This window comes from Crocodylus siamensis, chromosome 4, assembly GCF_052110815.1.
Source record: "Crocodylus siamensis isolate JL-2025a chromosome 4, ASM5211081v1, whole genome shotgun sequence".
Lineage (NCBI taxonomy): Eukaryota > Metazoa > Chordata > Crocodylia > Crocodylidae > Crocodylus > Crocodylus siamensis.
This window is the reverse complement of record NC_143398.1, coordinates 1,773,186-1,794,589: the sequence shown is the minus strand read 5'-3', so window position 1 is coordinate 1,794,589 and position 21,404 is coordinate 1,773,186. Positions and strand designations below refer to the sequence as shown.

The 21,404-nt window shown below is 61.6% G+C and overlaps 1 protein-coding gene across 3 annotated transcripts in view; it reads left to right on the top strand.

Moving 5' to 3' along the window:
- The window catches only part of SBF1 (SET binding factor 1), a 95,087-nt gene that overhangs the window by 69,448 nt on the left and 4,235 nt on the right, over positions 1–21,404 (top strand). Inside the window, exons 12-37 of one of the 3 annotated variants that reach the window (XM_090041396.1) lie at positions 2,346–2,474; positions 2,654–2,752; positions 3,199–3,403; positions 3,763–3,875; positions 4,250–4,399; positions 4,519–4,587; positions 5,085–5,243; positions 5,334–5,593; positions 5,712–5,884; positions 6,082–6,155; positions 6,354–6,549; positions 7,045–7,172; positions 7,562–7,737; positions 8,212–8,289; positions 12,284–12,420; positions 15,302–15,509; positions 15,935–16,131; positions 16,274–16,411; positions 17,020–17,112; positions 17,323–17,394; positions 17,872–18,059; positions 18,198–18,374; positions 20,082–20,183; positions 20,272–20,457; positions 20,540–20,666; positions 20,752–20,882. In XM_090041396.1, the coding sequence (XP_089897522.1) occupies positions 2,346–2,474; positions 2,654–2,752; positions 3,199–3,403; positions 3,763–3,875; positions 4,250–4,399; positions 4,519–4,587; positions 5,085–5,243; positions 5,334–5,593; positions 5,712–5,884; positions 6,082–6,155; positions 6,354–6,549; positions 7,045–7,172; positions 7,562–7,737; positions 8,212–8,289; positions 12,284–12,420; positions 15,302–15,509; positions 15,935–16,131; positions 16,274–16,411; positions 17,020–17,112; positions 17,323–17,394; positions 17,872–18,059; positions 18,198–18,374; positions 20,082–20,183; positions 20,272–20,457; positions 20,540–20,666; positions 20,752–20,882 (3,765 nt within the window). Of the gene's footprint in view, positions 1–2,345; positions 2,475–2,653; positions 2,753–3,198; positions 3,404–3,762; positions 3,876–4,249; positions 4,400–4,518; positions 4,588–5,084; positions 5,244–5,333; positions 5,594–5,711; positions 5,885–6,081; positions 6,156–6,353; positions 6,550–7,044; positions 7,173–7,561; positions 7,738–8,211; positions 8,290–12,283; positions 12,421–15,301; positions 15,510–15,934; positions 16,132–16,273; positions 16,412–17,019; positions 17,114–17,317; positions 17,395–17,871; positions 18,060–18,197; positions 18,375–20,081; positions 20,184–20,271; positions 20,458–20,539; positions 20,667–20,751; positions 20,883–21,404 lie in introns of all 3 variants that reach the window. The other 2 variants (XM_090041395.1, XM_090041394.1) reach the window with 2 other exon arrangements.

The following is a 21,404-nucleotide window of genomic DNA, read 5'->3' as shown; positions in this document are numbered from 1 at the left end:
AACTCTAGGGTGGAGATCATCCGGGCCGGCTGACTTGAATACGTCCAGCCCCTCCAGAAGCTCCCTAACTAAATCCTCGCTAACCCGTGGCCCAGGCGTACCTCCCCCGGGGCCCGAGGGGGGCCCAGCAGGGTGGCGGCTGTTCTGGTCCTTACTTAGGAAGACAGAGGCAAAGAAATCATTAAATATGTTGGCTTTGTCGTCTGGTGTGACAACCAAATTTCCCAACGCGTCCTGCAAGGGCCCCACATTACCCGGGACCTTCTTTTTACCCCCTATGTATTTAAAGAAGGACTTCTTATTGTCCTTAATCTGGGAAGCTAGTCCCAGTCCCATCTCTGCCTTGGCCTTCCTAACTGTCCCCCTACATCCCCGAGCAACTACAGAATAGTCCTCCCTGGTGATGACCCCTTCTTTGCATCGGGTGTGTGCCTCCCTTTTAGCAAGGAGACATTCCCGGATGCTTTTGGTGAGCCACGGAGGCTTGTGTGCTCTCCTGCTCCCTTTGATCCTCGTTGGGATTATCTTCCTTTGGGCTTGGAGGATCGTCTCCTTAAGGAGCGACCACTCTCCTTGGACACCGGCTCCCCTCCCCCCCGGGACCTCAGCGCTTCTCCAAATATCCTCCTTAGCTCGCTGAAGTCCGCCCTCCTAAAATCTAGGGCCGCTGCCTTACTGCAGGCCTTTGCCACCTTGCGCTGGATGGTGAATCCCAGCAGGCGATGATCGCTGTCACCCACGTGGTCGAGCACCCGCAGCCCCCTCACCAGGTCGTTGCCCGTGGCCAGCACCAGGTCCAACAAGGCATCTCCCCGGTGGGGCTGTGCCCCCCCCGGGTTAGATGGAGGTCCTGCACTCTGGCCAAGAACCGACGTGAGCGGTCAGACCTGGCTGACTGCTCTTCCCAGCAGATGTCCGGGAAGTTCAGGTCCCCCATGGCTACCACATCCTTAGCCTTCACCTCCTCTGTGAGCTGACCCAAGAGTTCCTGGTCAAACTCTTCCCCCTGGTTGGGAGGTCTGTAGTAGACCCCCGCCGTTAAGTCTCTTTCCCCACGACTGCCTTGTACTCTAACCCAAGGCACTTCAGAGTGCCCCTCCCCTGGCTCCTTGCTAATCGATGAGGATGTGTATTCCTCCTTAATGCAGAGTGCTACGCCCCCACCTCTCCTTCCTATCCTGTCCCTCCTGTACAGCCTCTAGCCCTTGACATTCACCACCCAGTCATGCGTTGTGTCCCACCACGTTTCCGTGATCCCCACTGTGTCCGGGCTGGTGTCAGCCATCAGGAGGGCGAGTTCCTCCTGCTTGTTTCCCATGCTATGAGCTTTTGTGTAGAGGCATTTGAGGCCTCCTGCGGGTGTGCGCACTGTCCCCCTAGTCCCAGCGTTACCCTGGCCCCCATTGCTTACCTGTTTGCTCGTTTCGCTCGTCGGTCTGGGCCGGGCTGTAGTTGTGGGTGCTGTTTGGTCTGGCAGTCCGATGTTTCCTCTGGCCTCATCTTCCCCTTCCGCCGACGAGCCTAGTTTAAAGCCCGCCGGAGGAGGTCCGCCAACCTAGAAGAGAACACATGCTTCCCTTTCGGGGAAAGGTGGAGCCCGTCCCACCCCAGCATGTCTCTCGTCGTGATGTGCCGGTCGTGGCTGAGGAAGCCAAAGCCTGCCTCGAAGCACCATTCCTGCAGCCGCCAGTTGGTCTGCGCGATGCACGTTTCATGCTGTGATGGGCTCTTCCCTCCATCTGCCTGGCAGTAGGTTTGAAGTGGCCCTGGGCTCTTTCCAGACAAGTCAGGGAGTTGCTGGTGCTTGCCAGTCCACCCCCAAGGTCCTGTGTCCCCCCCAGTCTCCTGCAGTGCTCCACAGATATATCCCCAGCTGCCGGGCAGGGCACCATGCGACACAGGGCACCTGGCTCTCCTGGTTGGCGAAAGCTCTGTGCCGTGGGACGGGGAAGCTGGCTGCGCGCACACAGTTGTTTTAGGTTTGCATACATGTTCTGCATACGTGCATCCTGTGTAGATGAGCCTCAAACCTGAGCTTCAGCACGGCCCTGCGCCCCTCTGCTTCCAGCCTGCGGCAGGGTGGATACCTGACCTGCCCCCCAGACCAGAGGAGGGGTTGGGCAGCTGGCAAAGCTCTTGGTCCCGTAGTTCAGCCCTGTCAAGGCCTGTGACGACAAGGCAGGCCCAACCCAAGAGGCTCCTTTCCCATGAGTGAGCTGGGGACGCAGGGCTTGGGCACACATCCCAGTTGTGCTCCCTGTGGGGGCTGATGTCCGGAGGGGACTGTGGGGCTGGACTCCCCCCAGCGTTTCCCCCATGCCTCAGCGTGCCGTTCGTCCTTGCAGGCAGCCTTCCTTGCGCAGCGGGGGCTGGTGGAAGACGACTTCCTCACCAAGGTGCTGGAGGGCATGGCATTTGCCGGCTTTGTGACAGAGCGGGGAGCCCCGTACCGGCCCATTGACCTGTTTGACGAGGTAAGAGGATGCCCACATCTCCCTGGCTCACTGATACTGGGCCAGGGAGTATGCCCCTGCTGAGACCTCCCAGCCATGCCAAAAACCACTGGGGATGGGGCCCACAGTGTCCCTACCAGTCCCGGACCACGGGTACCACGAGTCCCTGCCGCCTCCCTCATGCCTGCCCACTCCTTCAGCTGGTCGCCTACGAGGTCAAGCGCATGCACGCGGACAAGGGGAACAAGCAGAAGATCCTGCGGCACATCAAGGAGCTGGCGGAGAAGCTCTACAAGAACGTGAGTGCCACAGGGTGGGGCTCAGGGCACTGGGGGGATAAGGGGAGCCCACGCTAAATGCTCCTTTCCTTTCCCAGTGTCATCTGCCAGGTGCAGGGCTTGGGGTGGGTTCCTGCCTGCCAGCTTTCAGCCCCCACCCTGCCTACAGCCCCTGGTTGGAGCTAGGGGGAGGGAGTCAGCACTGGGTCTTGGCCCCAGGTGGTAACGTCCCTCCCTTGTCACATGGGGCATCTCATGCCCACAGCCCCGCTGGTCTCCTAACCTGGGCTGGACTCGCTGAGGGAGTTGGAGCACGACACCTCCGCCCCATGTGGCCTTCAGGCCACGCTCTTGCCGGGCTACTGGGGTGTAGCTGCCGCCGGGGTGTTCAGGGAGCCTGGGGTCTGTGGGAGCCGCGGCACATGGGGCCCATAGTGGAGGGTGACTGCCCACACTCGCCGACACAGGAGAACCCGTACCCCGCGGTGACGATGCACAAGGTGCAGAAGCCCACAGAGGGCTGCCACCTCCGCCTGCACCAGAAGCCCTTCCCCCGCCTGGACGAGGGCACGGTCCAGTGGATCATCGACCAGGCCACCGCCAAAATGCAGACTGCCCCGCCAGCCGTCAAGGCAGAGAAGAAGTGCATGGTGCCACTGGGGACCCCGATAGGTGCGTGCGGGTCACCTGGGAGCAGGCTGGGGTGGCTGTTGCTAGGAATCGGGACTCCCAGGTTCCTCCCCGGCCTAGGCCACTGGCTTGCTTCACTTCAGCTACCCCAACTTGCTACTGAGTCACTGCCTCCAGTCAGGTGGCAGTGGGGTCGCTTCATCTCCTGTGCCAGGCCATAAGGCACAATTGTCCCCAGTGCTCTTAGCTGGGCAGGGCATAGTCTTGGTCGCAGCCTGTTGCGAGGGGCTGGGGGTTCCCAGAGCCGGGAGGCAAGGCAGTGGGCCAGCTACAGCCCGGAGTGAGTTGGGCAGGCCAGAGCCCAGCTCCCGGCCACTCGGTGACGGCACCTCTGCCCCCAGCTGCCATCCTGGAGCGCAATGGGAACGCCCTGGCCAACAGCGCGCGGCGCCTGGAGGTCGTGCGGAACTGCATCTCCTACATCTTCGAGAACAAGATGCTAGAGGCCAAAAAGGTGGGAGCTGGGGGAGAGGAGGGGAGGGGGCTGCCCCAGCTTTGGCTCTGGCCGTTCCGGCCCCTCACCCGCAGACCCGTCTTGCCTCGTTTGGCCCGTGTGGGCTGGCCAAGCCACGGCACAGCAGCTTGCAGCATGGTCTGTGGTGAGGGGGTGGGAAGCAGGGAGCCTTGTTCAGGGGTCAGTGAACTTGAACTACAGGGGGTGGGTGGAGGTGAGTCTGGGGGCTCAAGCCACGCCTTTCCCCACCACCAGGCATGGAGCGCTCCCCTGCATGTATCCAAGGTAGGGGAGGCTTGGCATCATCTCTGCTGCCGCCAGCTGCTCTCCAGCAGGCTGTTCCTGATGCCATCCCCCTTGCTTTCCCCCTACAGCTGCTCCCTGCCGTGCTGAGAGCCATGAAGGGCCGGTCGGCCCGGCACTGCCTGACCCAGGAGCTGAACCTGCACGTGCAGCAGAACCGGGCCATGCTGGACCACGAACAGTTCAACATGGTCGTCCGCATGATGAACTGCTGCCTGCAGGTGCAGGCACCGGGGGTTGGGGGCAGGGAGGAGGTAGCATGTGAGCTTTGCTGGGGCCTTGTGGCAAAGGGCCCTTCCCTGGGGCTGCCATAACCTCCCCTTCTGTCTCTCTATGGCAGGACTGCACAGCCATGGATGAGCATGGGATTGCAGCAGCGCTGTTGCCACTCGTCACTGCTTTCTGCCGTGTAGGTACCCACAGCACAGCCAGGGCCCACCCGGGAGCATGGCCAGAGCTGGCCAATGGACCCTGGGTGGTCTGGTCGTAGCCGGTGCTGGGAAATTCCTGGGAGCCATCCATCTCCCCGGCCCCAGGGTCAGCAGCAGGAACTGTCCCTCTTTCCAGCAAGGGCCGGATCTTTCCGGTTCCAGCTCTGGGGGACCTCACCCGCTTGGCAGGGTGGTGGGGCAGGGGCATCTCTAGCCTCACTGTCCCAGCTGGGGGTAGATTTGCCCCTGCCTGGACTCAGGCCTGGAGGAGATGCCCAGCTCCCTTGGGGGTGCCAGGGGCTTCCTGCCAGGGCTGGCTGGGCCCTGAGCCTGCAGGCAGGGGGGGAGGGCTGCAGCTCCATGTCACAGGGTGCCTGGACAAGGGGGTGTCCATGGGACTGTGCCCTGTCCCAGGCAGAGGGGTCAGCACGCAGGAGAACTCCTCATTGCGCCCCTCTCCCTCCTGATTCCACAGAAACTGAGCCCGGGCGTCACGCAGTTTGCCTACAGCTGCGTGCAGGAGCACGTGGTTTGGACCAACATCCAGTTCTGGGAGGCCATGTTCTACTGCGACGTGCAGAACCACATCCGCGCCCTGTACCTGGAGAGCACCGAGGAGAACCACGCCGGCGAGGTGAGCTCAGGATCCTGCGGGCTGGCACCTGGTGTGGATTCCCCCCACACACTTCAGCAGAGAGCCAACCCATGCCCTCCTCCCACATAGGAGGGCCAGGAGGGGCAGCCAGCGGAGAAGGCAGCCCTGGAGATCGCGTCGGAGCAGCTGCGGCTCTGGCCCACCATGAGCCGGGAGAAGCAGCAGGAGCTGATCCAGAAGGAGGAGAGCACCGTGTTCAGCCAGGCCATCCACTACGCGAGCCGCATGAGCTACCTGCTGCTGCCCCTCGACACCAGCAAGAACCGCCTGCTGCGCAGCTCTGGCCTGGGCGATGTTGAGAGCGTCAGCAACAGCTTCGTCACCAACAGGTGCCACGTGCTGGGCCGGGGCTGGGAGCCAGAGCTGGCAGGGGCTGACGGCCGTGCTGAGCTGTGGTCAGTGCCTGGGGGCAGGCCAGGCTCACACTCCCACGCTTCCCCACATCAGTATTGCTGGGAGTGTGACCGAGAGCTACGACACGGAGAGCGGCTTTGAGGATGCTGAGCTCTCGGACGTGGCCAACTACGTCGTGCGCTTCATCAACCGCTTCGTGGATAAGGTCTGCACTGAAAGCGGTGTCACCAACGAGCACCTCAAGGGGCTGCACATCATGATTCCTGGTGAGCGGGGCCCCGGGGGGGTCAGTCACAGGCGCCTGGCTGCTCCTCTGACCTTGCCGCAGGTCCTCTCCAGAGCAGGGGAGGACTGGGGGCAGGCAGTCCCTGCCACGGGCTAGGAGTTGGGGACAGGCAGCAGTGTTGTAGCAGGGCCACTCCTGGGGCCCCCTGTACTCATATTGGGTCTCACTGCTCCGCAGACATCGTGCAGATGCACATTGAGACGCTGGATGCCGTGTACAGGGAGAGCAAGAGGCTCCCCGCCACGCAGAAGGTACGTGACTGCCGCCTGCCTGTGCAGGGGCTGCCCCCAGCCCCCTTCTCCATGCCAAGGGGTCACACTGCATGCTCTGACCTGTCCACTCTGCCTGGGGCCTTGCTCCCTGTTTGGGGGGTGCCCCTCTCCCCTGTCACTGGGGGCAGGGCAGGGAGGTGCCCTGCTGCCAACGCCCCCTCCCACATGTCCCCACAGCCAAAGCTGCTGTGCCCCAGCCTGCTGGTGGGCGAGGAGTGCGTGATGGAGGGGCTGCGCGTGTACCTCATGCCCGACGGACGGGAGGAAGCCACCGGCCAGAACAATGGGGGGCCTCCACTGCTCCCTGCAGAGGGGGCCATCTTCCTCACCACCTACCGCATCATCTTCAAGGGCACACCCACGGACCCGCTGGGTAGGGCCCCCCGCTGCTTCCCTCTGCCTCAGCCTGGGGGGCTTGGGAGAGTCTATCCCAGGGGGTGGGGTGCACCCTGTCACAGGGGCCATTGACTCCGCTGCAGGCTGCTTCTCTCCCATGCTGCCACCCTTGGGCACTGCTTGGCGCTTCATGGAGCCCCAGGGGAGCCTGCATGGGGCTACAAATATCACACTTGTAACTTGGGACAAGGCAGCAGAGGGAGACGTCCTTCCTTTGCACCCCAGGCGTCTGCGGGGGGAAACAAGGCACCCATCCAAGGCAGTGCTTGCAGTAGCTATGGGGCCTCCAGGCTGCTCCTTCCATCTCTAGCACCCGCAGGCCTCTTCCCTGGAGCAGGCCTGGGAGATGCCAGGGGTCTGCTTGGCAGCCCGGCGCTCCTGGAGAGCCCCGGGGCCATGGCCGGCAGGTGCTCCACTCTTCCCACGGGTGCTACTGACACGTCCTGTCTCTCCCTCCTTCCCTCCTGCCCAGTGGGGGAGCAGGTGGTGATCCGGTCCTTCCCGATTGCCTCGCTGACCAAAGAGGAGAAGTTCAGCATCCAGATCAAGAGGGATTCGTCCACCCAGGAGGGGCTGCAGCTGCGCTCGTGCACATTCCAGGTGAGCCACAGACCCCGCAGGAGGAGAGCGACTCCTTGGCTCAACTGAGGGGGGTCACCATAAGCCTGGCAAGGCCACATCTAGCCCCCAGCCCAGGGGACCCCAGGGCTGTGAGTGCAGCACAGGCTGCTAGGAGCTAGGGCTCTGCTGGAAACCTTTTGGGGCTTGCAGTCGAGTCCTGCAGCTGCCCCCATCCAGCTACAAGGGTGCTAGGGAAGGGGAGGCATGGACAGGGTGGGGCTGGAGCTTCCACCTTGGGATGCCCGTCAAGTGCCATCCAGCACCTTTGGGCTGCAGCCAAGGGGGGACGGGGGCAGGGAATCCCATGCCCGATGGGGAAGGGCTGGCCCCACTGTGCCCCAGCCCACCCTGCGCTCACCCTCCCGCAGTTGTTGCGGATCACCTTCAATGAGGAGGTGGCTTCAGAGAGCGCTGAGGTCTTCCGGAAGCACCTGAACAAGCTGCGCTACCCCCAGCACGTCCGCGGCACCTTTGCCTTCACCATGGGCCAGTCGCCCAAGCAGGCCATGCAGCCCAAGGCCAAGGAGAAGAACTCCGCGATCAGGTACCTGCAGCGGCTCCTAGGCAGAGGCCACGCTTTGGGGTCCCAGCTTCGCACCCCTTGCTGAACCAGCTCAGCCAGCTCCCTGCCACTTGCCTCTGCCTCCCTACTCTCCGGGGTCTCATCTCATGGTCTCCCAACCTTTCCCTGTCTACGGAGCAAGATCTAAGGGGCAGTCGACAGCCAGGAGAGTGGTCTGGCCCCGGCTCTGAAGGAACGGGGCAGCTTGGGGTGCAGGGATCCCACTCCCAGCCTGTGAGCAAACAGCGTTCGTTAGCTTCTATGGGGCAGGGGCAGGCCTTGGAGGAGCTTCTCCGTGAGGGAAGGCCTCAGTTCTGCAGCTCGGGGTTCACAGCGGCTTCCGGGGTGAGACAGCTCCTGTGTGGCAGGGCCCCAAAGCCATCCACGCCCCGTGGCTGGCTGGTTTGCGGGTACCGGGCTGAGTCTCAGGCTCTCTCCTGTGTGTTTGTGACCCAGCTCCCAGCAGGTGACCGATATGTTCCAGGGCCTGACCGTGGGGGTCCTGTCCCTCGGGCACCTCAGCCACTCAACCACGTAAGACACCTTGACCGGGTGGGGGCTTGCGAGGTGGCACTGACTCGAGGCTGCAGTCTTCACTGGGTGGGGGCTCCTCTGTGCACCCACGCTGCATGCTCTGGGGCTTGGGCGGGTGTAACCCTGTCCTCACGCTGTGTGCAGGCTGGACGCAGAGCGGATCCCGTGGCGCCGCTCCGTGCTTGTCATGGAGGTGCCAGGACCCCTCGGGTCCTCGCGTGCAGTTCCCTGCGGTCACAGGACGGCCCCATCCAGAACCTCGTTGCTCCCTGTGTTCTGCTTCTCTGGTCTCTTGCCTCCCCGCAGCTTCTGGGCGGATGGCTCTAGAGTCATCTCCAAGTCCCCTCGTCTCCCAGCCCATTTCTCTTGTTCCGCTCCTCACATTCTCCTGCTGCCATCCATCACGGACACGTGTATCCACCGCTGCTCTTCCCCTCTCTCCCTGTCTCAAGATGACAACGACCCCATCCCCCCATTGCTCTGCATGCCCTTCTCTGCAAGCTTCTTGAATGTGTCTCCTTGACTGGAGGTGACTGGGACAGTGCTGTGTCCTCACATGGGCCTTGCATGTGGCTCTTCCTCCGCCAGGCTGCAGCTAAGGGTCACATCCATTCTTCTCATGGCCATGCACTGGTCTCCCACCGCCTGTCTCAGGATGGCGAGGGGTCGGCACGTAAGCAGGTTACACAGATTTAATAGATTTCATAGACATTAGGGCTGGAAGAGACCTTGCGAGATCATCTGGTCCAGCCCCCTGCCCAAGGGGCAGGAAGTCAGCGGGGGTCAGATCACCCCAACAAGATAAGCATACAAGGCTTTCTTAAAGGTATCCGGAGTAGGTGCCTGCACCACTTCTGGGGGGAGTCTATTCCAGACTCTGGAGACTCGGACCGTAAAAAAGTTTTGCCTTATGTCCAGTCTAAAATGGTCTTGCAGGAGTTTGTGACTATTGGACCTTGTCTTCCCTTAGGGTGCTCTGGTGAACAGACGTTCCCTCAGATCCTGATGTACACCCCTCATGTAGTTATAGGCAGCCACCAGGTCACCCCTGAGCCTGCGCTTCTCCAGGCTGGAGTCCCATGGCTTGCAGCCTCTCCTCATCAGGCCTGTTCCCTTGCTCTCTGATCATGCGTGTGGCTCTCCTCTGGACTCTTCCCAGCTTCTCCACATCCTTTCTAACATGTGGAGCCTAGAATAGGATGCAGTACTCCAGCTGCAGCCTCACCAAGGCTGAGTAAAGCAGGAGGATGACTTCTTGGGTCTTGCTTGAGATGCACGGGTAGGTGCAAGCCAGAGTTTTATTTGCTTTGCCGGCTGTGGAATTGCACTGGTGTCTCATGTTCATCTTGTGGTTAATCGTGACACCCAAGTCTCTTTCGGTCACGGTGCTAGCAAACTTAACACTGCCGAACCCGTAAATGTGTTGTGGGTTTTTTCTCCCGAGGTGGAGCACCTTGCATTTCTCCATGTTGAATGTCATCAGGTTTTGATCTGCCCACCTTCTGAGCCTGTCCAGGTCGGCCTGAATTGCTATCCTATTGTCTAGTGTGACCACACTTCCCCATAATTTGGTGTCATCCACAAACTTGGCCAGTCCGCTTCTGACAACTGAATCCAGATCATTAATGAATACGTTAAAGAGTACTGGTCCGAGTACTGAGCCCTGGGGAACACCACTGGTCACCACACACCATATTGACTCTGTTCCATCGATTGTCACTCTCTGGGGTCGACCCCAGGGCCAGTTCCCCAGCCATCGGACCGTAAGATTGTCAAGGCCGCAGTTCCCCAGTTTTACCCTGAGGACATCGTGGGAGACCAAGTCAAAGGCTTTTTTGAAATCCAAGTTGATGATATCAACCTCTTGTCCTTTGTCCAGGAGATGCGTCACCTGGTCATAGGAGGAAATGAGGTTGGTCAGGCAAGACCTACCGGCAATGAAGCCGTGAACATTGCCTTCCCTTAGCTGTTGGTGGTTTCTTTGATGATTTTTCCCAAGATCTTTCCAGGGATTGAGGTCAAACTGATTGACCCGTAGTTCCCTAAATCTTCCTTCCTTCCATGCTTGGAGATAGGCACCACACTGTCCCTCTTCCAATCTTCAGGAACCTCACTTGAGAGCCATGAGTTCTCAAACATCCTCGCCATTGGTTGTGCTGTGATGTCAGCCAACTCTTGTAGCACTCTTGAGTGCATCCATCCGGGCCAGCTGACTTGTGGATGTCCAGCCTCTCAAGCTGTGCCCTCCTCACAAGATCTTCACCAGTTATAGGCGTATGATTGCCCTTACCCTGGTAATCCTGTGCCCTGTCAGTCAGGGCAATCTCCTTGGGCTGGTGGAAAACCGATGCAAAGTAATTGTTGAGGTTAGCTTTTTCCTGGGTGTCGGTTGTCAGCTGCCCCATTTGGTTCAGCAAGGGTCCGGTGTTGCCCTTGTTTTTTTTCCCGACTTCTCACATATCTGAAGGCCTTTTATTGTCCTTGATTCCCGTAGCCAGTTTGAATTCGGTTTCAGCCTTGGCTCTTCTGGTTCGCTCGCTGCAGGTGCGGCCCAGTGCTGTGTAATCCTCCCTAGTGATAGTTCCCGACTTCCATCCCTTATACGCTTCTCTTTTCAGGCTCAGGAGGTCCGTGATTTCCCTATTAAGCCAAGGAGTCTCCCAGTCCTTTGCTGTCTTTCCTATGGGCCAGAAGGGACTTCCCTTGTGCTTTTAGGATCATGTCCGTAAGGAACGACCACTCATTGTGGACTCCCCTCCCTTTCATAGGTGGCTTGGTGGCATTACTCACCTTAACCATCACCTTTGCTCTCTGCTGTTGGTCAGCCGCGTGTCTGCAGACACCCTCGTGGTGTGAGGTCTGTCTGGTCCCCAGGCCCACGACCGCTTGTCCTTGCAATCCCAAAGGTCTCTAGGTGTCACCATAAAGGATCAAACTGCCCCTTCTTTGAAGGGAGGGGAAAGCTCTTCTTCGAGACCTCCCAAGTAGCAGCTTTATTCGGTCTCCTGTTGGGAGGAGTCTGGCAGCCATCCCTTGAGTAGCCCCCTGTAACTCTCCATGTGATGCCCTCCCAGACGCCCGCTGCCGTTCGGAGCAGATCTCCCGGTCTCCTGTTGTCTCTGTGTCTCTGACCCCGGTGCCCGCAGCTCAGTCCGGCGCTCTCCCTGGCTGCGGGTCCCAGGTGGTTCTCCCCTCTCTGCGGCGACAGCGTCGGCCCGGTTGGTAAATCCATGGGGGCCCTGCTCAGCAGACAGCCCCGTTGTCAGTGCTCAGAGCCCGTTGTGAGCGTACTCCAGCATCCCGGTCTCCCTGTCAGGCCTGCAGACACAGGCTGCTGTTCGGACCGCGGGCAGCCGGCCACTGGATCAGCTGCCCTGCGTGGCCCCCGCACTGCCTCACGGCCCTGTGCCACCTGCCTTGTCTGGGTTGGGGGACGAGAGCCCAGGGTTGGGCTTAGCTGTCTGCTCGGCTAGTTCCCCAATCCCCTCCATGCCCCCCTTCCGGGTGGGGAGCTCAGACACTGCCCCGACGGGGGCCGTATCTGAGGCCCCTGGTCTGTCTTCTTGGAGAGCTGCTAGCAGGCATCTCCCCCTGTGAGGCCAGGTCAGGGGCCATGGTTCATCTTGCTCCAGCTCTCCCAGCCCCTCCATGTGCCTCATAGTTTCAACATTTATGCAGGGCTGGGAGAACGTGCCCCTCCTGGGACCAGGCCGGTCTCTGCGCTCCCAGCCAGGGCAGATCCCAGCTGCCCTCGAGCGGTGGGGAAGGAGCAGGGATCGCGTGACCCCCTGCCTGCGGGCAGCACCAGGCCTCTGCCTCTTGCCTCTGCTTTGCTCTGGGTGTGACTAAGTGTTGGTGTTTCTCCTTCTAACCCTCTGGGGCCAGGACGGACGCTGCGGCTCCCTCGGGGGGCAGGCTCCGTGGCTGCGCGCGGCATGAGGTCTTGGGCCTGCGCCCACTTGCCCTCACTCCTCTTCCCCCTCCGCCTTTGCAGGACCTTCTCCAGGAACGTGATGAAGAACGCCAGGACAATCGGGCACCAATATGTGACGCGCAAGAAGTACACGCCGCCCACCTGGGAGCAGCGCGGCAGCCAGCAATTCCACGAGGACAACGAGGATGAGATCTCAGGTGGGCAGGGGGCAAGGAGAGGCGCGGAGATCCCAGCTCCTGGGGGGACGGGAGTGGGAGCTTGCGTGGGGAAGTGACCAGCCCCTGGTGGTAGGTCCAAGCATGCTGCGGGGCCAGAGGCAGGCAGGACAAGACCCCCTGAGGCCCCTGCTCGAGTCTGCATCGCGGCCCAGTCCGGGAATTGGTCACGTCAGCACTTGTCTCTTTAGGGAGGGTTTCCCAGAGCCCTCCACCCCCTACCTGTGCAGATCAAATGGCATGCGTCCTGCCCTAGTTCATCCCCTCCCACGCTACAACTGCCTGCGTGGAAACCTGCCCCCTTCAGTCGTCTCTTTCTTAAGCTGCTCCTGAAACCTCCCCTCGTCGGTGGTGATAAACCTCCTCCCTTTTTTTGCTGCTGTTCAGACCCCCCACCCCAACCCCAGCTGTTCCCCACATCATTATTTCATAGTCATGGCACAGCTGGGCTGGCGGGGCCTTCACCAGCTCATGTAGAGTCCAGCGCCCTGCTGCAGGCAAGGTCAGCCCTGACTAAACCAGCCCAGCCATGGGCCTGTGCAGCCGCCTCTTGCAAACTTCCAAGGATAGAGATCCTACTGCTCCTCTAGCATCAGCCCCCAGAGTGGGCATAGGGGCCTGGGGGTTACTTCTGATGACCCCTGTTCCCATGCAAAGCAAGTCGACATCAGTTGTCTTCCTGCCTAGAGCCGGGGGGCTGGACCCGATGATCTGCAAGGTCCCTTCCAGCCCCTAACAATCTATGAATGCACCTGAGAGCCTTGAAGGAGCTGGCAGACATCATTGCACCCCCCCTTGGCAGAGATGTTTGGAAAACTTGTGGCACTCGGGCGAGGCCCCAGAAAACTGGAAAAGAGTCAACGTCGTCCCTATCTTCAAGAAAGGGAGGAGGGATGACCTGGGGAATTATAGGCCAATCAGTCTGATATCCATCCCTGGCAAAATCCTGGAGAAAATTGTCAAGGGATCCATCGACACCAGACTAACAGAAGGCAAGCTTCTGAAGGCAATCCCATGCGGCTTTGTGACTGGCAGGTCCTGCCTGACCAACCTCATCTTCAGTGACCAGGTGATACAAGCCCTGGACAAGGGAGGGGACGTGGACATCATATATCTGGATTTCAAGAAAACCTTTGACCTAGTTCCCTATGATGTCCTCGTGGCTAAGCTGGGGAACTGTGGCCTTGATCATCTTATGGTCCGATGGCTAGGCAACTGGCTACGGGGTGGGACCCAAAGAGTACTAGTCGAAAGGAGCAATTCAGTGTGGCACAGGGTGAGCAGGGGAGTCCCTTGGCTCGGTACTTGGGCCAGTACTCTTTAACATCTTCATCAATGATCTGGATTCAGGAGTCAAATGTAAACTGGCAAAGTTTGTGGATGACACCAAATTATGGGGGATGGCAGTCGCACCACAGGACAGGCTGGGGATACAGGCTGACTTGGACATGCTGTCATGGTGGGCTGGCCAAAATTGGATGGCTTCATTGCAGAGAAGTGTAAGGTGCTACACCTCGGTAGGAGGAACCCCCAACATACTTACAGGCTCGGCAGTGCTATGCTCGCTACCACCACGACCGAAAGGGACTTGGGGGTCCTGATTGACCACAAGATGAATATGAGCCTCCAATGTGATGCTTTGGCTGGCAAAGCAAGCCAAGTTCTGGTGTGCATCCACCAGTGCATTTCAAGCAAAACTAGGGAAGTCACCCTCGTACTTTACTCAGCCGTGGTGAGACCGCAGCTGGAGTGCTGCGTCCAGTTTTGGGCCCCCCACTTTAGGAGGGATGTGGAAAAGCTTGAGAGTCCAGAGGAAAGCTACTCATGATCCAAGTCATGGAGGGAAGGCCACACAAGGAGAGGCTGAGGGATTTGGGACTTCAGTCTGGAGAAGAGAAGGCTCAGGTGGTAACCTACGGTTATGTAAGAGAGGTACATCAGGGCCTGGGAGAACAGCTGTTCACCAGAGCTCGCCAAGGGATAACAAGGTCTAATGGCCACAAACTCCAGGAAGGCTGATTTAGATTAGACGTAAGAACAACGTTCTTCACAGTGCGAGTGTCCAGGGTCTGGAGCAGATGCCCCCAGACGTGGTGCAGGTACCAACTCTGGACTCTTTCAAAAAACATCTGGATATTTTTCATGCTGATCTCACTTGATCCCAGATGACTTCCCGCCTATGCTGTGGGGGCTGGACCCATTGATCTCATGAGGTCCGTTCCAGCCCCTAACATGTATGAAATCTATGAATCGAATCTCCCTATAGTCTTCTCTTCTCCAGATTCAGTCCCCCCAGTTCTTCCAGCCTTTCCCCATCAGTCTGGTCTCCCAGGCCCCAATCCTTTTTGTCACCCTGTGCTGGACTCTTCCCAACCTGCCCACCTCCTTCTTGAGGCACAGGGCCCAGAGATGGATGCGGGACTCCAGGGGAGGCCTCCCGAGCGCTGAACAGAGTGGAGGAATCGCTGCCTGGGTTTGCAAGGACGCTCCTGCCAGGCAGCTGGTCTGTGGCTGGTCCTGTCTGCAGTTCTGCACACCGGGTCTGTCCCTGCACTCTCAGCTGGGGCCATTCACTGGGGCTAAAGCTACGCTGCTGGGTCGCTGGTGCGCATGGACAGGGCCAGGTACTCAAGGCTTCCTCAACAAGGGCAGCAGGACTGGTACTTTTAGGTGCACAAGGTCCCCCAGCCATGGGGCCTTCCTGCCCAGAGCATAGAGTAGCCTCATTTGGGCCCCCAGCACACCCACAGTGATGAGGTCTGAGTGATATCCCATGGGCACAGGGCATTGGCTGGGGCACATGCCTGAAATCACCCCCTCCCCCCTGCACGGGCCTGACCCTCTCCCCCCACTGTCTCCGCAGTGTCCGAGGAGATGGACAGGAGCACGCTGACGCCCTCCACCACCATCAAGCCATCAGACAAGATGACCATGAGCCACTTGGTGGAGCGGGCCTGCTGCCGGGACTACCAGCGCCTGGGGCTAGGCACCCTCAGCAACAGCCTCACACGCTCCAAGAGCGAGCCCTTCCGCATCTCCACCGTCAACCGCATGTACGCCATCTGCCGCAGGTGCGTCCTGGGGGCGGCCGTGGGGCAAGGGCGTGTGGGGGGCCTCTGTCGGAGGTTGTACCTGGCATGGGGGGTGTCTCCCAGGATCAGGGGCATTCCCAGCAAGGGGTGCAGAGGGATACCTGCATGGGCAGGGGTGATGCCCCAGGGGGATAATGGCGGCCGTGGACCCACCTCCAAGCTGTGTCTCTTTCTAAGCTTCTGCCAGCCATTTCCCCTCGTGGGACCAGGCCGGAGGCCATGGGGTTTGTTCTGACCCGGCTCCCTCGACCTCACCTGGCTGCAGCTTGCAGACAGGGTGTGGGTGGGGCCTTCTACCAAACGCGGGGAATGGAAAGAGGGTGGCAAGGGGTCTGCGGCACCGGGTATGCCCTACACTGTCCACCCTGGCTGGCCCCTGATAGCCTGCACTCTCTGCCCCGCAGCTACCCTGGGCTGCTGATTGTGCCGCAGAACATCCAGGACAACACGATCCAGCGGATCTCACGCTGTTATCGCCAGAATCGCTTCCCCGTCGTCTGTTGGCGCAACGCCCGCACCAAGGCTGTGCTGCTGCGCTCAGGCGGGCTCCACAGCAAAGGCGTCGCCAGCCTCTTCAAGGCCCCAAACGCCCCCACCTCAGGTGCTTGCCCTTCCCTGGCCTTGGCCCCCTGACCTGGTGCGGAGGGGGCTGGCATGCTCCTGCTGCTCCCCAGCCTCACGCAGCCACTCTGGGGGCACTGGGGAACGTCCGTGGCCGGTGACGCCCCCGTGTCCTCTGGCAGGCCCCTCGCAGACAGACTCCACCAGCCTGGAGCAGGAGAAGTACCTGCAGGCCGTGATCAACTCCATGCCGCACTATGCTGATGCCGGGGGCCGCAACACACTCAGCGGCTTCACTTCCGCATACATGGGCAGCTCAGGTGAGGGGAAAGCCCAGGCAGGCCAGAACTGGTCGCAGGGGCACCCAGGCAGCGCCGCCTGGCTCCAGCTCCTGCCCCAGGCCACACTGGGGGCCCAGCATGGCTGGGGATGTGTCTGGGCAGCTGCCGGGGCCCATGATGGAGCGGCCAGGTAAGTCCTTGCCCCCTGCGCCGCCCACTTCTTGCCCCGCTCTCCAGCCCCCAGCAAGCAGGCCAGGGCTACCCCGGCACCCCATCCTCCATCCCGTGCTCCATCTTCATTCATCGTCTGTCTGCACCATCCCATGCCCGGCGCGGCCCGTGGTAGCGGAGGCGATGCAGCAGGTGCCAGGAGAGGAGAGGAGGCCACTGGCTGGGATCCCCTAGGCCTGGAAGAGCCTTTAGGGGCCTCCTAGAGCAGCAAGCTCCTTGCAGCCGCTGCTCCCAGCCCCCTTCCTGGTTTTGGAGGGGCAGAGGGGGTCTAGGACAATGTTGGGGGGCTCTCCAGCTCCAGCGGCAGGCTGGGGGTGGGCTGCATCCCTTCTCAGTACACCAGGCCCCGAGCTGCTGGGTGCTGCTGACCCCGGGCTCCAGCCAGGCCCCAAGCCCGTGTTTTGTTGGTGCTACAGATTCCTGTGACAAGCGTCAGCCCAAGCTGGGATCACTCATGAAGCAGGTGCTGGGAGGGAAGGACGATGGGCCCGGCACTATTGGCCGTGGAGGTGAGGACAGGCGGGCGCGGGGTGCTCGCAGGCAGGCCACTGCCGGCCATAGCGTAGACACTGCACCCGGGGCCGGGCACAGGAACCAGGGGGCGGGGGGCCGCTTGGAAGCACAGCCCACCAGAGCCGCGCCATCCCCTCCACCCACGGCACCACTCGCTCCGTGGCCGCACGGAGCTGCCTCTCCATCCTGTGCTCTTCCGGCGCTAGGTCACAGAGCTAGGGTCGTCACCTTCTCCATCCCCAAGGGCCCGCCGGCGAGGGGCCGTGACTCTCCCCGAGGTACAGTACCGCCCCGTGGCCAAGCTCACGCCCCCGCACGCGCCACAGCCCTGCTCACACAACTAACCTGCCCTGTAACCCAGCCCCCCCGCGGTTACACGGGTGAGCTAACGAGGCAGCCCCTTAATGATCGCCTCTGACAGCGCAACTGCTCGTGGATCCCACCCCGGCAGGTAAGTGCCCAGCTTGGCTTGGCTTCGCCGTCCACACCGTCCGGCCGGCACCTGTGGGGTGCACAGGGACCCCCGCAGCGAAGCACGGAGCCGCGGTCCAGCCTCTCGGGTGCTGAGGTGGGCAGAGGGCTCCGGGGAACCTGGCACGTCCAACAGCTGCAGCGCCCTGCATCCGTGTGCACGCGTGTGTGTGTGTGTGTGTGTGTGTGTGTGTGTGTGTGCGTGCAGGGGCGGGTGCGAGCGAGATGCACGCCTGACCCCAGCACGGGGATGCTGGTCACGACCCTCTTTCCCCCCCATCCAGCAGGCAAGTGGGGCAGCATTCGGGCCAGCGGGCGAGCGAGCAGCTACGCCCTGAACATGGATGTGGGGTCACGCCTGGCTGGCAAGGACCTGCTAAGTGCCCAGCACAACGGGGCGCCGGCTGAGGCCAGTTTCCTGCGCCGGCACCGCGCCTCCCTCTACATCATCGGGGACAAGTCCCAGCTCAAGGTACTGCCAGCGGTTGGGCCAGGCTGGGAGCTGGGGTCGGCTCTGGGCACATGGCAGCTCCGCAAGGTGGCAGGGGGAGATCTCCATGTCCCCCTGAAGCCTGAGTCCCGTGGAGCTGACGGTCCATCCCTTCGGCAGGGCGTGAAGCCGGACCCGCTGCAGCACTGGGAGGCGGTGCCCGTCGAGGTCTTCGATGTGCGGCAGGTCAAGGCCAGCTTCAAGAAGTTGCTGAAGGCTTGCGTGCCCAGCGGCGTGGCCACCGAGGCTGGCGGCACCTACTTGTGCTCCCTCGAGGAGTCCGAGTGGCTGACCCAGGTCAGCGCCGCCGGGAGTCCTGGGGCTGGGCCCTGCTGCCCCCCACGGGGCTTGGAGGGATGAGGCTTGTCTCAGCTGGGAGCCAGGGACAGGGCACTAGGCTGGTGCCTGCAGCTGTAGGGGCCTGGATGGGGACCCTCAGTGCAGCTGGCAGGGCCACGCAAGCTGCCAGGCAGGCAGCGAGCACCCTTCCCCGGGTCTGTGCAGCAGCAGGCCTGGCCCCTGCTACAAGCCAGCCACGGAGGCTGCCGTCGTCTAGCCCCGTGGGTCAGTGAAAGCTGTTGTTCGAAGCAGGCAGGGCCAGGGGCTCTCAGTGTGTGCAGCAGTGGGCCTTTTCTCCTTGAACAGGGCTGAGATCAGGACCAGGTTGGAGCAGGACATGCCAGGTTCTGGGAGGGGTTTGGATGGGGCTGCGGCTGCCTGGAGCAGGGCCTGGGCTGTAGGTGACCCTGGCAGCCCCTGCCAGGATCCCATGAGTTGTGGGTTTTGGGACCCATTGAAACAGAAATTTGGTGCCTGGCTCTCAGAGGTCTCGCACAGGTTGCCCTGAGGCGGAGAGCCCTGGGGAGCAGGCAGGCAACAGGTGGCTCAAGGGGGGCAGAGGAGAGAGGAACAGGAGCTGGGGCGGAGGGGGGTCAGATGGATGCTGAGGTCCCGGGTCATGGTAGCCGGAGCAAGTGGCTACTGCAGTGCGCCCAGGGAGAGAGGACAGGGTGGGGGCTGTGCCGGGGCTCCAGCACCTTTGGGGAAGGGAGAAGAGGAGCTGATGGCTGCTTGCCAGGCAGGGCCTGTGGGGCTGAAACTCCCCTTGCACGGAGCTGCTGAGGCCCTGCTGGTTCTCTCAGAGCTGCCGTGGACCGGGTCAGACCCAGGTCCGTCATGCCCAGTCTCCGGTGCCACGGGGCAGAGCGCGGAGCTGGACGGGAGATGACGGGGTCCGAGCAGGGTTTTCCCTGCTCCTCTCTCCCTTGCAGGCTTTAACGTCCAGGCCGGTCTGATGCGGAGGCCGAGCCCCTCCCTCCCTGCTCCAGAGCGCCCCGCGCCCCTTCCCTCCGCGCCCGCGTCCAGTCCCGGGGGGATCTGGCCAAGCTCTCAGCTTCCACCACAGCTGGTGGCCAAAAGCCCCCACTTCAATGCCACGTGGGAGGAAAGAGCAGCCTGGTGTTTGTGGTTAACTGACTCCTGCCCAGTCCATGCTGTGACCCCTCGTCCTTGTCTGCGGAGAGACGGGCAATGATCGATCCCCAGGGACTTTCTCTTGACCATTTCGTGTGTTTTGACCCCTTCTCCTGCCCTCTCCGGCATCTCTGCCCTGCCCAGGCCTGGCCTCAGAGGTCTCTCCTAGGGAAACCCCTCTGCAGCGCTCCTTATCCTCGCTGCCCATCTCTGCACCTGCTCCAGCTTTTCTGTCTCCTCCTGGGGGTGCAGGGACAGAGCTGGGCACAGCATTCGAGGTGTGGCTGCCCCATAAGTGTATAAAGGGGCATCATGATCCTTGGGTTGCAGTAGTTTTGGCTGGGAGGTGCTGGGCCCGCAGGAACTGCTACTGGCGGGTGTGGGTGATCCACACCCCATCTCAGCCCCCAGCCCGGGGCAGGCTCCAGGCCCCGTCCTTGGCAGTCTCTGGAGGGATCAGGGCAGAGCGATGCCCAGCCAGTGCCTTCTCCCCGCTAACCACCCCCCTAACCACCACTGTTGTCCTGGCAGATCCACAAGATCCTGAAGGTCTCGGTGCTGGTGGTGGAGCTGCTGGACACCGGCTCCTCGGTGCTGGTCAGCCTGGAGGACGGCTGGGACATCACCACCCAGGTAGATGCCAGGCCTCCCTCTCCTCTTGCTGTGGCCTCGGGCCTCCGCCCCCTGCGGACGGTGACACGGCTCCGTCCATCCCCGGCAGGTCGTGTCGCTGGTGCAGCTGCTCTCGGACCCCTACTACCGCACCATGGAGGGCTTCCGGCTGCTGGTGGAGAAGGAGTGGCTGTCCTTCGGCCACCGCTTCAGCTACCGCAGCGCCCAGACCGCGGCCAACCAGAGCGGCAGCTTCTTCCCCATCTTCCTCCAGTTCCTCGACTGCGTGCACCAGGTGAGCACCCCGTGCATCTCCCCGGGCTGGACTGGGCCTGGGGGTGCAATTGCAGCCGGCCCTGATGCGCTTGCCCCTGCAGATCCACTTGCAGTTCCCCATGGAGTTCGAGTTCAGCCAGTACTACCTGAAGTTCCTCAGCTACCACCACGTCTCCAATCGCTTCCGCACCTTCCTGCTGGACTCCGACTACGAGCGCATCGAGCTGGGTAAGGCCCCGGCCCGCAGCGCCCACGGCCGCCCCCCACCCGCCATGCACCTCACGGGGCCTTTGTCTCTTCCCCTTCCCCCCAGGCCTGCTGTACGAGGAGAAGGGCGAGCGCAAGTGCCAGCAGGCCTACAAATCTGTCTGGGATTACATCGACCGGCTCAACAAGAAGACGCCTGTCTTCTTTAACTACATGTACGCACCCGAGGATGGCGAGGTGAGGCGAGGTGCTGCCTGCCCCAGTCCAGCCTCCTGCCCATCCTGCTCCTCTCTCCCTGATCCTGATCCCGATCCCAGCCTGTGCTGCTGCAGTCTGGACACCGTGCCCAGCCCCCCGCACAGTGGTTTCCGTCTAGGTTTAGGGCAGTGCGTTCATGCTGAGAAGCTGCTAGTGGGTTCCCTCGTTGCCTCCATGTCCCCAGACCTGGCCTGCCTGGATGCTCGGCTTCCCCGCATCCCGTGCCAGCAGTGCGCATCTGCGTCCTCCTGACTGGGAGGGATGGGACCATCCTGGTGCTGGCTGCTGGGGGGGGAGGGGGGGGCTGTGTCATGCCACGTGGCAGAGCCAGACCTGGACTCCGCCGGGGACCCCACGGGCAGCTCGTGGGGGCAGTGGGAGATGCCAGAGACAGCCACTGTCCGCATCCTTCCCAGGGCTGCTGCTGGGCTCCCACCTCCAGGGCCGAGGGCTGTGCTTGCCGACGCCGGACTCAGGGCAACTCCCGCAGGCGGAGGCGGC